We start from the raw sequence: 16,810 nt of genomic DNA on the forward strand, positions 1-16,810 counted from the left end.
AAGAAGAGTATGTGGGATGGGAAGCACTGGTGGCCATCTTTGTTAAATATAACCAGCAGTATGTCTTCCTAGATATTTAGTGTCTCATCCATAGTGGATACTCACAAGTGGACCTGGACATGGGACACAAAGATGCACACACTTTTGCCCACTGGTTCCCTGCACATGTCTCTTCCCAGATCTCCTTGCTATTGAACTTCAAAACATTATATCTTCTAGGCCCCTGGTCCACTGAACCACACAATTCACTGTTCCTCAGGGCTCTATTTACCCTGAGCTCATGTTATCTCTCTCCCCATTCAAAGGAGATAACTCAATGTACACCTTGAAGTTCTGCCTACTAGAAGGACTCTCCTCACTACTGTCCTTCAGGGGCCCTCCCTAGTGGGACTGCAGTGCAATAGCAGTCCATTTTCAGCTCTAATAACATATCAGGCCTAAATGAGTTGTGAATATTTCCACCATTATCATCAACTGGTCACACCTCATGAAGCAATAGGCGTGAGTAAGAAATACAAGACACAGAGATCTTTGTTACCTGTTCATGTAAATTACAACCTCTGGACTGCTTAGATATGATCCCATGTATAGCATTTTTGTTTTTCACTGGGTGTTAGCTGTGTGCACCCAACCTTACAAAACCTAGGTCCAGAAGAGCAGCTCTGGTAATATATTCATTTGATGCCCCACAATCAAATGCTTAGTTTTGGCTAGAACTCTGTATCATGTCAGTAGCTGCTTTCTGAATAGTTGGCTGACAAGGCATCACTTCAGATCAGTTCAGTGGCTCAGTCCTGTCCAGCTCTTTATGACCCCCTGGACCGCAGCACGCCAGGTTTCCCTTTCCATCACCAACTCCCAGAGCTTACTCAAACTCATGTTCATTAAGTCAGTGATGCCATCCAACCATCTCATCCTCTGTTGTCCCCTTCTCCTCCTGCCTTCAATCTTTCCCAGCATCAGGGTCTTTTCCAATGAGTCAGTTCTTCGAATCAGGTGACTAAAGTATTGGAGTTTCAGCTTCAGCATCAGTCTTTCCAATGAATATTCAGGACTGATTTCCTTTAGGATTGATTGGTTTGATCCCTTTGCAGTCCAAGGGACTCTCAGGAATTTTCAACACTACAGTTCAAAAGCATCAATTCTTCGGCACTCAGCTTTCTTTATAGTCCAACTCTCACATCCAAACATGACTACTGGAAAAACTGAAGGCATGGCCGTACTCTAAAACCCTAGGAGTTGTGCTGTGGTTCTCCTTTCAGGTCCTGCCAGTCTCTACACGGCATCATTAACTATCATCCAGCACCATGGAATCTGCTACACCATTATGAGCTAAGGAGAAGAGCAGCATGTTCACAGCCTGGACGCACTGCTGAGTTTTCTCTTCTTTTGCCCCTACTCAAAACTGGCAGCCTTTTGACTTCACTGATAAGTGAGTTAGAGCAGTATTTTCCAGTATGGCGTAGGTTAGGTGTAAAATCTAAACAAATGCACCAAATGCTGTTTTCTATTTCTTGCATAGGTAGAAGGTGGTCAATAAAAGATGCAGTAAGTTTTCCTAAATCAAATCCCGTACACAATGGAAGTGACAAATAGATTCAAGGGATTAGATCTGATAGAGTGCCTGATGAATGATGGATGGAAGTTTGTGACATTGTACAGGAGGCAGTGATCAAGATCATTTCCAAGAAAAAAAAAATGCAAAAAGGCAAAATGGTTGTCCAAGGAGGCCTTACAAATAGCTGAGGGGAAAAAAAAGACATGAAAGGCAAAGGAGGAAAGGAAAGATATAACTATTTGAATGCAGAGTTCCAAAGAATAGCAGGGAGAGATAAGAAAGCCTTCCTTAGTGGTCAGTGCAAAGAAATAGAGGAAAACAATAGATTGGGAAAGACCAGAGAGCTCTTCAAGAAAATTAGAGATACCAAGGGAACATTTCATGCAAAGATGGGCACAATAAAGGACAGAAATGGTATGGACCTAACAAAAGCAGAAAATACTAAGAAGAGGTGGCAAGAATACATAGGAGAACTATACAAAAAAGGTCTTCATGACCCAGATAACCACAGTGGTGTGATCACTCACCTAGAGCCAGACATCTTGGAATCTGTAGTCAAGTGGTCCTTAGGAAGCATCACTATGAATAAAGCTAGTGGAGGTGATGGAATTCCAGTTGAGTTATTTCAAGTCCTAAAAGATGATGCTGTGAAAGTGCTGCACTCAATATGTCAGCAAGTTTGGAAAACTCAGAAGTGGCTACAGGACTGGAAAAGATCAGTTTTCATTCCAATCCCAAAGAAAGGCAATGCCAAAGAATGTTCAAACTACTGCACAGTTGCACTCATCTCACATGCTAGCAAAGTAATGCTCAAAATTCTCCAAGCCAGGCTTCAGCAATACGTGAACTGTGAACTTCCAGATATTCAAGCTGGTTTTTAGAAAAGGCAGAGGAACCAGAGATCAAATCGCCAACACCCATTGGATCATGGAAAAAGCAAAAGAGTTCCAGAAAAACATCTACTTCTGCTTTATTGACTACGCCAAAGCCTTTGACTGTGTAGATCACAACAAACTGTGGAAAATTCTTCAAGAGATGGGAATACTAGACCACCTGACCTGCCTCCTGAGAAATTTGTATGCAGGTCAAGAAAGACAGTTAGAACGTAACATGGAAAAATAGACTGGTTCCAAATAGGGAAAGGAGTACATCAAGGTTGTATATTATCAACCTGCTTATTTAACTTATATGCAGAGTACATCGTGAGAAATGCCAGGCTGGAGGAAGCACAAGCTGGAATGAAGATTGCCCGGAGAAATATCAATAACCCAGATGTGAAGAATACCCACAACCCAGATGTGACAACCCTTATGGCAGAAAGTGAAGAACTAAAAAGCCTCTTGATGGAAGTGAAAGAGGAGAGTGAAAAAGTTGGCTTAAAACTCAACATTCAGAAAACTAAGATCATGGCATCCAGTCCCATCACTTCATGACAAATAGATGGGTTAACGATGGAAACAAGGAGAGACTTTATTTTCTTGGGTCCAAAATCACTACAGATGGTGACTGCAGCCATGAAATTAAAAGACGCTTGCTCCTTGGAAGAAAAGCTATGTCCAACCTAGACAGCATATTAAAACGCAGATACTTTACTTTGCCAACAAAGTTCTGTCTAGTCATAGCTATGGTTTTTCCAGTAGTCATGTATGGATGTGAGAGTTGAACCATAAAGAAAGCTGAGAGCCAAAGAATTGATGCTTTTGAACTGTGGTATTGGAGAAGACTCTTGAGAGTCCCTTGGACAGCAAGGAGATCCAACCAGTCCATCCTAAAGGAAATCAGTCCTGAATATTTGTTGGACAGACTGATGCTGAAGCTGAAACTCCAATACTTTGGCCACCTGATTCGAAGAACTGACTCTTTGGAAAAGACCCTGATGCTGCATGGGAAAGACTGAAGGCAGGAGGAGAAGGGGATGTCAGAGGATGAAAGAGTTGGATGGCATCACCAACTCTAAGGACATGAGTTTGAGTAAGCTCTGGGAGTCGGGGATGGACAGGGAAGCCCGCCCTGCTGCAGTCCATGAGGTTGCAAAGAGTCGGACATGACTGAGTGACTGGACTGATTCGGATTCATCCTCATCAGATTGAGAGTCCCAGTCCTTTCTGAGAATGCATTTCCATCATTAGCTTAGACCTTTACTCTTACATGCAGTACTTTCCCTCTCAAGTTGGTGAAATCTGGAAGGCGGGATCATATCCTATTCATCTTTAAACCAGCATTCAAAACATAGTGCCAGGCACACCGCGTGTATGTAATGCATGTTGTATGACTTTCACCTCAGTGTCTGTCCTGAAAAGTATTGTCCACACTTACTTTCCAGCTGGCCCCAGCACAAGGTGCCAAGCGGCCATCTCTGCCACTTCAGGACATGAGACCAGCATTGTAGGTCTCTTACCTAAACTTGGGCAGCAATTGGCTCCTTTTTTCTTCCCTTGGTTCACAAAACCGAGAGGGGTCCGCGCAACCCAAGGGGATGTGGGGAAGTCGACTCTGAAACCCTGATTTCTCGGGTCTGTCCGTGGGCAATCCCTTCTGGGCCAGTGAACATTTTCTTCCCTCATATCGTATATATTTAAAAAAAAAAAAAAAAAGCAAGCAGTACCTTCATCTACCACAAAGGTCCAAAATTCATGGTCATGACGTGCACGTTTTTTTTTTTTTTTTTTTAACTTTAAATTATTGTATTGGTTTTGCCAAATATCAACATGAATCCGCCACAGGTATACACGTGTTCCCCATCCTGAACCCTCCTCCCTCCTCCCTCCCCGTATCATCCCTCTGGGTCGTCCCAGTGCACCAGCCCCAAGCATCCAGTATCCTGCATCGAACCTGGACTGGCGACTCGTTTCATATATGATATTATACATGTTTCAATGCCATTCTCCCAAATCATCCCACCCTCTCCCTCTCCCACAGAGTCCAAAAGACTGTTCTATACATCAGTGTCTCTTTTGCTGTCTCGTATACAGGGTTATTGTTACAATCTTTCTAAACTCCATATATATGCGTTAGTATACTGTATTCGGAGAAGGCAATGGCACCCCACTCCAGTACTCTTGCCTGGAAAATCCCATGGACAGAGGAGCCTGGTAGGCTGCAGTCCATGGGGTCGCTAAGAGTCCGACACGACTGAGCGACTTCACTTTCACTTTTCACTTTCATGCATTGGAGAAGGAAATGGCAACCCACTCCAGTATTCTTGCCTGGAAAATCCCAGGGATGGGGGAGTCTGGTGGGCTGCCGTCTATGGGGTTGCACAGAGTCGGACACGACTGAAGCGACTTAGCAGCAGCAGTAGCAGCAGCATACTGTATTGGTGTGCACGTTTTTTAAAAAAGCAAACAGTGCAAAACACTGACGCCCAAAATGTAACATACAGACGAAAACACATCCACGTGCTACCGTCTTCTCCCGCGATCCAAAGCCTTTGAAAATGAATGGAGAAAAACTGTCTTAGCATTCTATCTCCCACTTTCGACAATATCTATTCGGCAAAAACAAAGCCTAAACAAAAAGTTTTAAAATAAGCATTTAAAAAGTCAATACACTTTTACTTTTGTTACGTGTCTTCTCTTCTTTTGGCTTTTGTAGGGGTTTATTTTAAGTCTTCAAACTGATCCTGCTCGTCCACACGGGTGTAGAAACTGCGACGAATTGGACACGACTGCCGGAGAGGCGGGGCCGATGTTATGATGTCATCGCCACGGGGCGGAGGCGACAGTGTCTGAGACGAGGCTCCGCGTGCTGCAACGCCCGCTACCCGGCTCTGAGGCAGCGCGAATCCCGGCTAGCGCCTGCTCTTCCCTGTTGGTCCGCCCCAGCCGAGTCCTGCGTGGAGATGGCAGACGACCTTGGAGACGAGTGGTGGGAGAACCAGCCGGCAGGAGCAGCCAGCAGCCCAGGTACCCACTCTGCCCGCGCTCCTACGGGGCCTCCCGCACCCCCAGCCCTTCCGTGAGCCTCAGCCCGGGCCCGCGCAGCCGCTGGCGGTGGTCGCGGTCTGTCCCGCGGTGGTGCGCGCCTCTGTGGGAGCGCGCGAGCGCTGCGGAGCAAGTGGGGCAAGAGATATACTAACACGTGAAACAGACAAGTGTGACAGTAACTCAGATCTGCCCTCTAGCCAGGGGGAATCCCTTCCCAAGCTGTTTTCTGTTTTTCCTTATTTCTTAACGGATAAGACAGTTTATGCGGAGACTGGGAGTTTGAGCGTAACGGTTAAGGGTTAACTCCTGGATTAGGTTCAGACTGCTTCTGTTCAGGTCGCTCCTACAGCCCTTTAATACTGTTTCGCCTCCTTTTCCTCATCCCTAAAATAAGGGTAATAATGCCAGTTTCGTAAGATTGTCGTGAAGATTAAATGAAGATAACACAAATAATGCCTTTAGCGCCTGGTACATAACATATGCGCAGTAAATAAAAGCTTTAGTTTTTCTTGCTAGCATCATCATCATGTAATTTGGACTTTTAGAACCTGAGACTTGGAGAGTCGCTTGGACTCACGCATTTGACAGCTGAGGAACATGAGACCTAAAGCTATCAAATAACATGACAAGTTCACAAAGCTGGTTGGTGTCAGAAACAAGACTAGAATTCAGTTAACACACTTCAGACGTGTTTATTATGTTGTATGTACCCACTGCCAGTGCAGTGAACATTTTATCCTTGAGTAGATAGCATTAAATAAAGCATTAAATAACTCCTAACCACAGGCTGGCCTTGAATTTTTCAAGTCCCTGGCTTAATATACAATTTTTTTTTTAATCATTCTTCAAGGTCTGCCTCTCTTCTTTACTAGATTCTAAGATTTTTTGAAGAAAAAGCCAAAGCCTAATTCATGTCTGTAGAGTCCACAGGGCCTTGCACATGATTGACAGTTGATACATATTTGCTACAAACACTAATGTTGAAATATCAGTTGAGAAATAGCCATTAAAAACAACAATTCTATTTACTACAACATTGTTTCCAGAAGGACAGGCTTTAGGTATAACCTGAGTAGATGGCATTTTTACAAAGGTTGACAATATAATACTTCCTTAATTAAACTTCTTGACTCTCTTTGTGGCTTTGTTTTTAGCAGATGTATGTGCTTGAAGGCACAAATACCTTTTTTTGCGGGTTGTGGCATTTCACGTTTAATAACCCCTGCCACTCATAACTGAGGTGTTAAAAACTATATTTCATGGCATGATTGAAGAATAAAGGCTAATTAAGAAGTAAAAATTTTTTGAGTGCAAAGGGGGTCTTAATTCTTGGTTCTAGTCCTTTCTCTTGCCCATTGCCAGCTATATGTCTCTGAAGTTAGTCACCCTTTGAAAAGAAGGAAATTAACATGTATTGAGTATCTACTGTATGCCAGATGTTTTCATAAATATGAATTCATTTAATCTTCATAACATGCTTAAAAAGTAAGCATTTTAATTTAATATTCATAACATGCCTAAAAGGTAAGTGTTACCTTCACGTTTAAATGACAGACAAGGGAGAGATCTGGCAAGAGGTTAGTCAAGAGCACCTGACTTTCAAGATCACACTTTTCCCACATTACTGTGTGGCTTCTCTGGTCCTCAGTGTCACAATCTGTAAAGTGAGGGATCCTTAAAGATCGCCTTTTAAAGGGTTTTACCAACAAAGAGTTTTAAACTTTGAACCTAGATAGAACTGTGAAGTGCTACAGCCTCTCTCATCTAAGTTGCCAGGATTCCCATCAAGGTATGTTGGAGTCTCCAGGATCACCTTACTTTTTAGGTTCTTTCTAAGTGTAAGTATGAGCTTTGAAAATTGCCAACATTAAATTTATCAGAGCCCTTTGCTTTGTTACCTGCTTTGAAGATAGATAAGTGTATGTGCTTCCTTGAGATCTGCTTGGTTGATTAGTTACTGGTGATTTTTCTAACTAATCTGAATAATGTTTATGATTCAGAAGAAATCACAGTTGCACCAATTCAGGTTTCCTAGTCCTACCAGTGTTAATAGAGAAACATCAGTCTAAAATGTGTGAATTATATTTTGTTTTGAAAGTCAAAAGAGAACTAGCGCCTTAAGTCACTGAAAGAAAAGGTTGTAAAATGCCTTTATTCCTGTATGTGTTACACTGTGTGTATGCTCAGTCGTGTCCAGCTCTTTGGGACTTCATGGACTGTAGCCCACCAGGTTCCTCTTTCCATGGAATTTTCCAGCCAAGAATACTGGAGCAGGTTGTCCTTTCCTACTCCGGGGAATCTCCCCAACCCAGAAATCAAACGCGCGTCTCCTGCATTGGCAGGCGGGTTCTTTTTAAAACTGATGTGTTATGCTACTTGGAGAAGGCAATGGCACCCCACTCCAGTGCTCTTGCCTGGAAAATCCCATGGCCGGAGGAGCCTGGTGGGTTGCAGTCCATGGGGTCGAGAACAGTCGGACATGACTGAGAGACTTCCCTTTCACTTTTCACTTTCATGCACTGGAAAAGGAAATGGCAACCCACTCCAGTGTTCTTGCCTGGAGAATCCCAGGGACGGAGGAGCCTGGTGGGCTGCCGTCTATGGGGTCACACAGAGTCAGACACATCTGAAGCGAATTAGCAGCAGCAGCAGTTTGGCTTTTCATAAGCTGTTGTTTTTCTAGAGTCATTCCTTTTTTTTTTTGCACTTAACTTTATCGTGCTTCACAGATACTACATTTTTTTAAACAATTGAAGGTTTGCGTTGACCCTGTGTTGGTTAGCCTTTTTTGGCAATAAATTATTTTTTACTTAAGGTATGTACTCTTTTTATATGTAATGCTATTGCACACTTAATAGAGTACAGAATAGTGAAATGTAACTTTTATACACACTGGGAAACCAAAAAATTCATGTGACTTTCTGTATTGTGATACTCACTTTATTGTGGTGGTCTGGAACTCAACTGAAATATCTCCAAGGTATGGCTGTGCTAGAATCCTGAATCGTACTGGAGCCCAACATGGGACCTGGCACTTAGTAGATGTTTAGTAGATATTAGCTGAATGAGTGAATGCATGCTACAGGACTTTTGGTGATAATGTACACAAGTAGACATACAATTTCTCATCCAGTCTGGACACTTTTGAGAGTGGAAAGCCATGCTCTTAGAGTTTTGCTGGGACTGTCTACTTGAGATGTCTGGTTACCCTGTTGGCATCATCATTGGTGGGGATTGGAGTCATGGCCCAGGACAAGGCAACTGAGAGTTGCCTCTGCTGAGGTGTGTGCTGCCCAGTCTGCCTCAGGCAACAGAACCTAGGAATCCTCTAGTGATTTCTAATATTTCATTTCACTTCATTTCACTTATTTCCTTATTCTCTGTTTTATTCCTTGCCTACCTTAAGAAATTATTGACTTGCATGCTATAGTCCCTGGGGTTGCAAAGAGTGGGACACGACTTAGTGCCTAAACAACTATATGTAATACTGCATAACACATAATTACTGCAATACATACAGTAAACAGTACATGCCGCAGAATCATGATTCCAAAGCATTAGTGCTAAAGTGACCAGGTGCAGTTCACCAAACTGGGCACTTTCTCAGTGTGAAGCTGAATGTTACCCACATTACGGTTTTTGTGACTTATGGAGCAGAGAATTCTTGCTGTTGGAAGCAGTCAGTCATTCACTAACTGAAGAGAACACTGATTGTTTTCCCTTTTTATTCTAATAATATGCTCACTAAATTATAAAGTCAAGAGTCCAGTAGACAGCTGGGTTTATGAGTCTGCAGCTCCAGGGTTGCATCTGGAGACATGAATTTAGGAATGACTGGCACATATATAACTTACTTTTAAAGAGAATATTTTTAGCAAACTGCAGGACTCTTCGCTTCCACTTCTTTTGAGGAGGGTTTTTCATATTCTTCCCTGGCTTATTCTAAACCTTTGATGCCATCTCTTACTCATCATCTAACTGGAAAACTGAAGTGTGAAGACATTTCTGTGTACACTGCAGGGAGACAGCAGGTAACAATACTGATTTGCACTTGCTGAGTGGTGACTCTTTGCCAGATACTGTTTTGATTGCATTCCATGTACTGGCTCATTTAATCTTCACAGATTATTCTATAACCATGATATAGTTACTATTATCTTCTTTTTTTTTAAGGAGGAAATTGAGGCACTAAGTGGTTCAGTGATTTGCCCAATGTCATTCAGTTGGTAAGTGGAGAGGCACAGATTCATAGACAGGCAGTCAGGAAGCCAGTCTGTGCACTTAAATTTCTCAGTTATTTAATTATCAATGATAACAATTTCACCTCTAAAATAATATTTTATAAACCTTTTGTTTATATATGTCATTGTTGTCAAATTGTCTGTTAACTCTTAGTCTCCCAAAGTGTACTGTTCTGAAGAACACTGACTACTCAGATGCAAATAAGCCGGTTGCACCATTGGACTTTTCAGAACAGTCTCTTCCCAGACACTCATACTTGGCTCTAGAACACAAGGCTTATATACCTGGCTGTCTTCTTGAAGTCTTTACTTATTTGATGAAATGTTAAATGGAAATGAGGTCCAGCTACTGAATTTTTCCCCAAATCTGCTTTTTCTCCAGACTTCCCTATCTCAGTAAATTCAATCACCAATTAACCAGTTTTGCAGAGGCCTAGGAATATTCTGATTTATTCATTTACTTTTTCTACCTGTTACATCTGGTCTATCCAGTCTTGTCTCTCTCTCCAAAACACATCCTGAATTTATTTTTCCTTTTATTATTATTTTTTGCGTGTTTGTTTACATCATCTGAGTATGTGCTGTCATTCTCGCTTGCCTAAACCTCTGCAGTAAGCTAACAGGGCTCCCAGCTTCCGTCTTGTCCCTCTGTTCTTCACTCAGCAGCTGTAGTGATCAATCACATCACATGCCTGCTTAAACCTGTCAGTGGCTCCCCCGCTGGATTGCTTACCATGGTTGCTATCTGCTGGAACCTACTTACTCTCCTCTAGGTTATGCTGTACCAGCCACACCAGCCTTTATACTGTGCCGCAGCTGACCAAGCTCATTCTGTCTTATCCATTTGCAGTAGCTTCCTTTCTGGGCTGTCCTGAATTTTGAATGGTTGGCCTTTTCTTGACATTAAGACCTAGGTTCAGACATACTAAATAGGAAGCCCTTCCTGTTCAGTCAGTCTAGAGTAGCTATCCACTTACATTATCATGTTATAGTAATCCTCATCAGAGCTATGGTCACCAACTATTATTTTCCTTATTAAACTATTGCAGTCTCCCCACACTAGTACATAAGTACATGTGAGCAGAGATTAGTTTATCTTGTTCTTTGCTGTATCCTCAGGGCTACTTAGAAGACACTCATTAAGAATTTGTTCATTAAGAAATTAACTGTTAGTATTTCCCAGCCACATCTTGGAGACTTTAACACAGGATTTCGACATCTAAAGAAACTTGGTCCACTGGAAGGGTTGTCAACATCCTGCTCAGGCTTTTGTTAAACTTGGCAGGTGTTGCTTTTCTCTTTCTGAAAATGTGTTAGAAGTCCATGTTTTACAACTGTGTCTACTACCGTTTCATTCTAACCACATTTGGGTTTAGTTTTTAACTTATGTTTTGAAATTCTGTATTTGAAAGGACAGAAGACTTTTGCTTTGTAAATGAGCTGGTAATTCCCACTAGTGATGGCTTTTGTCACCTAAAATCTTTGTGATTGTTCATTTTGTTTGAAATTGCTGAAGTAAGCATTATAAATATTTTTGTTGTAATATTACTTTATCCTTTAAAAAATCACATTGCTTTATGCTAAGTTCCTTCTGGAAATGGTGAAGCTGGGGCACACCTTGGATTTTTTAAGCCTAAATAGCTTACATTTTTGTGTTTTTTTGCTTTTCTAACACCAAAGTTAGGCCTTATAGCATTAATTTTACCTATAGGCATACATGCATGGTAGATGTTGTAAAGCATTGTCTCTGCATGTAAAATTCAGACTGGGAATATTTGCAGTTGATGTTGATAACATACATCAGAGGATCAATTTCAGAGCTTTGTTGTTTTCAAAATCATTTATTGAGCTGTCATGCTTGGCCCTCTTTTCAAAATTGCAATGGAGTTAGAGGAAAAAACATAATCTGTTTACCTTATGAAATTTACACATTGATATGGTTCAAACAAAATGCAAGTAATATTATTTTAAGACAGATGTTTAAGGGCAGAAAACAGGGGTAGGATAAATTTTAAAAAGAAAGAGGAGAGAGCATACAACATTTTTGTTCTGTACTTGAAGATTGTAACAAATGGACCAAGTTTTACTTTACTGTACACAATTTCTATGATTCTTGTAAATGATTGAACAAGCGGTATGTGTATGTATGTATGCATGCTCAGTCATGTCTGACTCTTTGAGACCTCATGGACTGTAGCTCGCCAGGCTTTTCTGTCCATGGAATTTTCCAGGCAAGGATACCAGAGTAGGTTGCCATTCCCTTCTCCAGGGGATCTTCCCGACCCAAGATCGAACCCACGCCTCTTGCGTCTCCTGAATTGGCAGGCAAATTCTTTACCACTGCTCCACCTGGGAATCCCTAAAGAAGTGGTTCTTGACAACAATTATGAATGTTTAAAGGTGCAGATTTACACATCTTTCTCTAAATTACATGTATAGTAGTTCCGCTGTCTTAGAAAATACCAGGAATTTAGAAGGCCTAGAAATAGTTTGTTTCCCCACTCAGATTTAGCAGTAGCACATTTCATTATTTTGTGACATGAATCCTTTGACCTATTCTTATCTGATGTTCTTTAGTTGAACACTTTAGTGCATATGTGGAAGTATACATTTTACAAAAGACATCACAAGCAAACTTGAAATATAGTTTTTTCATTTTCATCAGCTTTTATGGAATTTTTAATCACATTCTTAAATTGCTAGCATTGCTTTTACCAATTAGTTGATTAAGCTCTTCTTAAGTTGTTGAGTTCCTTGTTAGTCTAGATCACACTAGAACAGTGGTAAGGAAACTTTTTTTGTAAAAGGCCAGATAGTAAATAGTTTAAGCTGTGTTGGCCAGTCAGTGTCACAGCTACTCAACTCTGCTATTGTAGCATAAAAATGATCATATAATAAATATGTAAACAAATGAACATGGCTGTGTTCCAATAGAATGTTATCTATAGACAGTGAAATCTGAATTTCATGTAATTTTCACATCTCACAAAATATTCTTGATGTTTTTTCCTATTTAAAAATATCAAAACTATTTTTAACTTGCAGAACATACAGAAAGACAGTGGGCTGAATTTGGCCTGTGGGCTGCAGATCCCTGCCTCAGACTCAGTGTTAGACCCCCAGTGTTAGGACACATATCATTTGAAACACGTCCCAAAGAGAATTCCACATCACATCAGATACTCCATTACTTAGCCCATAATTACCAGTCATGTATTAGATCAGTCATTTTCCTCTTAAAATCAGAAAATTGATTCTAAAAAGTTACAAGGAGATCAGTTCAGAAATCACTGAAGTTAAATAAATGAAGAGCCGAGAAAAAAGACTCCAGCATACAAATATCAGGTTGTTAAACTTTTCTTTTTTCACAATTTGAATGTATCTTTGTTTACTTGTATATTTATCTGTTTTAAAATTTAACCTAATAAAAGCACTCTAAAATTATTAGGATAGCTTCTTTTATTTTTATTTTTACAAGGAGCATATTTCTGCAGAAACAGGATTATGCTCAGGAGACAGAATTCTTTATATTTTGGTTGTGTTACAGGTCAAACACCATTTTGTTGAACTTACCCTGGTTGTAAGTTGTTCATGCATTTTTATTATATTACATATTGCTTTAAAATAAGAAGTATAGTTTTTGGCTGGTAATCCTTTTGTTAGAATAGATTTTGTTATTTTAAAGACCTGTCTAAATAGTATTCAGTTCAGTTCAGTCACTCAGTCGTGTCCAACTCTTTTCAACCCCATGGACTACAGCACGTCAGGCTTCCCTGTCCATCACCAACTTCCGGAGCTTGCTCAAACTCATGTCCATTGAGTCAGTAATGCCATCCAATCATCTCGTCCTCTGTTGGCCCCTTCTCCTTCTGTCTTCAGTCTTCTGCAGTATCAGGATCTTTTTCAGCGAATCAGTTCTTTGCATCAGGTGGTCAAAGTATTGGAGCTTTAGTTTCGGCATCAGTCCTTCCAGTGAATATTCAGGACTGATTCCCTTTAGGATTGACTGGTTGATCTACTTGAAGTCCAAGGGACTCTCAAGAGTCTTTTCCAACACCACAGCTCGAAAGCATCAATTCTTTGGCGCTCAGCCTTTGTTATGGTCAAACTCACATCAATACGTGACTACTGGAAAAGCCATAACTGACTATACAGACCTCTGTTGGCAAAGTACTGTCTCTGCTTTTTAATTTGCTGCCTAGGTTTGTTATAGCTTTTCTTCTAGGGAGCAAGTATCTTTTAATTACATGGCTGCAGTAACTGTCCGCAGTGATTTTGGAGCCCAAGAAAATAAAATCCATTTAAAGATGGATTTCTGCTGCTCACTTGCTCATCTTCAAGGTAAAATATTCCCAGGGTGTTGTGTTTTTCTGTGAGTACTGTTGGTGCTTGTTTTGCCTGTTTTGTTTCATGCTTCTTTCCAGTCTGTTCGGGTTCCACCCTACGAGGTTCAGTGTTTCCTCTTTATATTAGCATAATTATCAGTGTTGAATGTTATGCAGCATAACTGCTTTTCCTGACCCTGTCATGTACCATTGCCATCTCTTAGTACATTTCCTCACTTAATTCTTGACTGAATGGCTTTTCTGTCCCTCATTCACTCATTCTCTGTTTGCCGAATATTACCTGCTAATATCAGGCATGGTCATAAGCACCCTCCACTTTTTCCCACTTCACCATCTACCTATTACTGCCCTGTACTTCCTGCTGAACTGTCTCGTATTATTGTTATGTCAGAGGGTTATTTTCTTTTGTAGTCCTTCCTTCCATTGTTCTCTTACTGCTTTCCTTTAGCTTAGACTTTTCCACTTGGTGTTTTTAATCCAATTAACCCCCCTACCTTCCCCTTTTGCCACTTGCCTGCTGACTGCTGCACGTCATCCCTCTTTTTGACTTGCATAGCTCAGTGCTGCCCAGGCTTTCAGCCCCTTCTCCTCTTCCCTGAAATTGAAGTGGGCCCCAGGGGCATTTGTATAGTGACATCAGTGCACTGGAGCGGGCTTGGCTGGATGAATGTGGAAATGGCAGTTCCTTTGCTCCTGCTCTGCTGACTGCATCCCAGGACAGTGAGCTAAAGCACTGTCCTTAACCAGGAGTATTTCTTCCAGGATTATGCCTCCAGTTCTTGGTGCCAAAGTACAGAAAACCTTGCGTCATGCTCTTCTAGAATTTATTTTCTGGCCGAAGCTTTGTGAGATGTAACTGTGTCCCGTGTCAAAAATACATTTGTCTTAAAACATCATTGTGTTACTCTGCCCACACTAAATTACAGACACACCTTTCTGTAGATTTAGTGAGTTTTTAGTGTGAAGAAAATAACTAGTTTACTGCCAGGAACCTGAGCAGTGCCTTGTAGATGATTGGTTGAATTCAGTATTTTGTAGTTGGACGTAGTCATGGATGATCAGAACTTAAGGAACCAGGGGAATTATTTAGCTTTTCTGTTTTTGCATTCTGGAAACTCAGGGCCTAGGCTAATGAATGCCAAGCTCTGTGCCAAATGAGTGAAAAATTTGAATTGGAACTTGAGTCTCCTGATCACAACCTTTTGTTGAATCAAGTGCTTTTTCTATAGTGTTGGTTCAGATATAATTTAAAAAATGTCATATGAGATGATAAAAATTTTTTTTAAACATCCAAGACAGTGATTCATGTCTCCCTAAAAGATCTCAGTATTAGTGACCTTTGACTCTCAGGTGTCCTGATTACTATAGAAAGTAAAGATATCTAAAATGGCTTGCTTTTCAAGCTTAGCAGTGAGATTCCATGACCTGGTATATACAGGAGGGGCAACTTACTAGGAAAAGAAGGACAGAAGACTATGTGCCTGCAGGCAAGTGTACACACTACCCCAGCAATTACCAGGTAGGCCACAAAAAGGACGTGTTTGGCTGTTACTCATTTTTGTTGTTCCTTTCCTTCTTGTAACTAAGAAGAACCATTTTTTTTTTCTCCCCCCTCCTGGTCAAAAGAAGTCATAATTTCAGACCTTAAAGTATGATTTTAATCAACCTGCCATTTTTAATCTGACTTTCTTGAAGCAGAGTAGGAATTCTTGCTACCACATATTCTTAGCAAAGTTCTGTGGAATGAAGAATTACTTCCAGGTTCGCCAGAAAATTTTCAAAGTATTCCAACAAATCCAGTCCTGTTTTGGGCTAGTGTCCAGCTTTGGGTTGCATTACAAGTAGGATGGCAAGTTGGGAGGATTTGGGGTGTGTGTCTGGGCCTATGATTTTATGTGTATGTGTATGCATATACATACATAGGTGAAAGAATATAGTTGTGCTGCTCCTTCAGGATGGTATTCACCAGGCCCAGCAGCCTGTGAATGAACCATCTGTCTGTCTGCTGCGTCACCTTTTCCTGGAGAGGTTGCCCTTCATCTTTGTCCTTCCATGCTAATAACTCCAGGTTCCCAGATATTTCTGTCCGTGAATGTATCCAGGCATTGGCACGACTTACCTTTTTCCTCCCAAGTGGAGGAAAGTATTAGAGGTGACAGTCCTTATGATGTGTAGCTTCCCACAGCCAGTCTTATCCATAGGCCCTGGGGGAGCTTTAGGGGAAGGCTTAGTGATGCCTGTAGATTTTGGTTTAGGGATCCGTGTTGGAATTCTCTGCTTGCGTACCTCCTTGATCTTGAATTAAAAAGAAAAACAGAAGGTAGTTAATAGTACAGTTGGTAGAGAAGCAGACATTGTTGAGGACATAGAGTCAGATTGGAGATTTTGGCTTTTTTGAAAACACTAGGTTCTAGGGACATATCAGATTAAGGATTGTCATGTTGAAGAAAAAAATTCAGTTAAACAATTCACCAACATGAGTTAAGTGTGTGCTTTGTTCAAGATTCTCAAGTGTAGGTAATGTTAGATACAGAGATAAATAGCTTATGTTTCTTGCTTTTTAGCAATCATGGTATAGTGGGAGATAAACAAGAGATGTGTCCCAAATTCATCTCAAAGTTTAATGAGATTGCCAGAGAAAGGTGAATTTCAAATGAGGGGTCTAAGAGAGCTTCATCAAGAAAGTAACATTTATCTTGGGCCTCCAAAGACTAGGGGCTTCCCTGGTGGCTCAGAGGG

At 41.0% G+C, this 16,810-nt stretch overlaps 2 protein-coding genes across 6 annotated transcripts in view; one reads left to right on the forward strand and one right to left on the reverse strand.

The window, feature by feature from the left end:
• The first annotated feature begins 5,184 nt into the window (after positions 1-5,184).
• CMSS1 (cms1 ribosomal small subunit homolog) overlaps positions 5,185-16,810 on the forward strand; it is a 394,532-nt gene continuing 382,906 nt past the window's right edge. The window contains exon 1 of one of the 2 annotated variants that reach the window (XM_070787095.1): positions 5,185-5,463. In XM_070787095.1, coding sequence (XP_070643196.1) covers positions 5,400-5,463 — 64 coding nt within the window. In that variant the 5' untranslated portion in view covers positions 5,185-5,399. The remainder of the gene's footprint in view (positions 5,464-16,810) is intronic. The other variant, XM_019969431.2, reaches the window with a different exon arrangement.
• FILIP1L (filamin A interacting protein 1 like) overlaps positions 13,167-16,810 on the reverse strand; it is a 308,123-nt gene continuing 304,479 nt past the window's right edge. For all 4 annotated transcript variants that reach the window (XM_019969020.2, XM_070787063.1, XM_019969177.2 and 1 more), the window contains one exon: positions 13,167-16,366. In XM_019969020.2, coding sequence (XP_019824579.1) covers positions 16,187-16,366 — 180 coding nt within the window. In that variant the 3' untranslated portion in view covers positions 13,167-16,186. The remainder of the gene's footprint in view (positions 16,367-16,810) is intronic.

Source organism: Bos indicus, chromosome 1, assembly GCF_029378745.1.
Source record: "Bos indicus isolate NIAB-ARS_2022 breed Sahiwal x Tharparkar chromosome 1, NIAB-ARS_B.indTharparkar_mat_pri_1.0, whole genome shotgun sequence".
NCBI classification, from domain to species: domain Eukaryota; kingdom Metazoa; phylum Chordata; class Mammalia; order Artiodactyla; family Bovidae; genus Bos; species Bos indicus.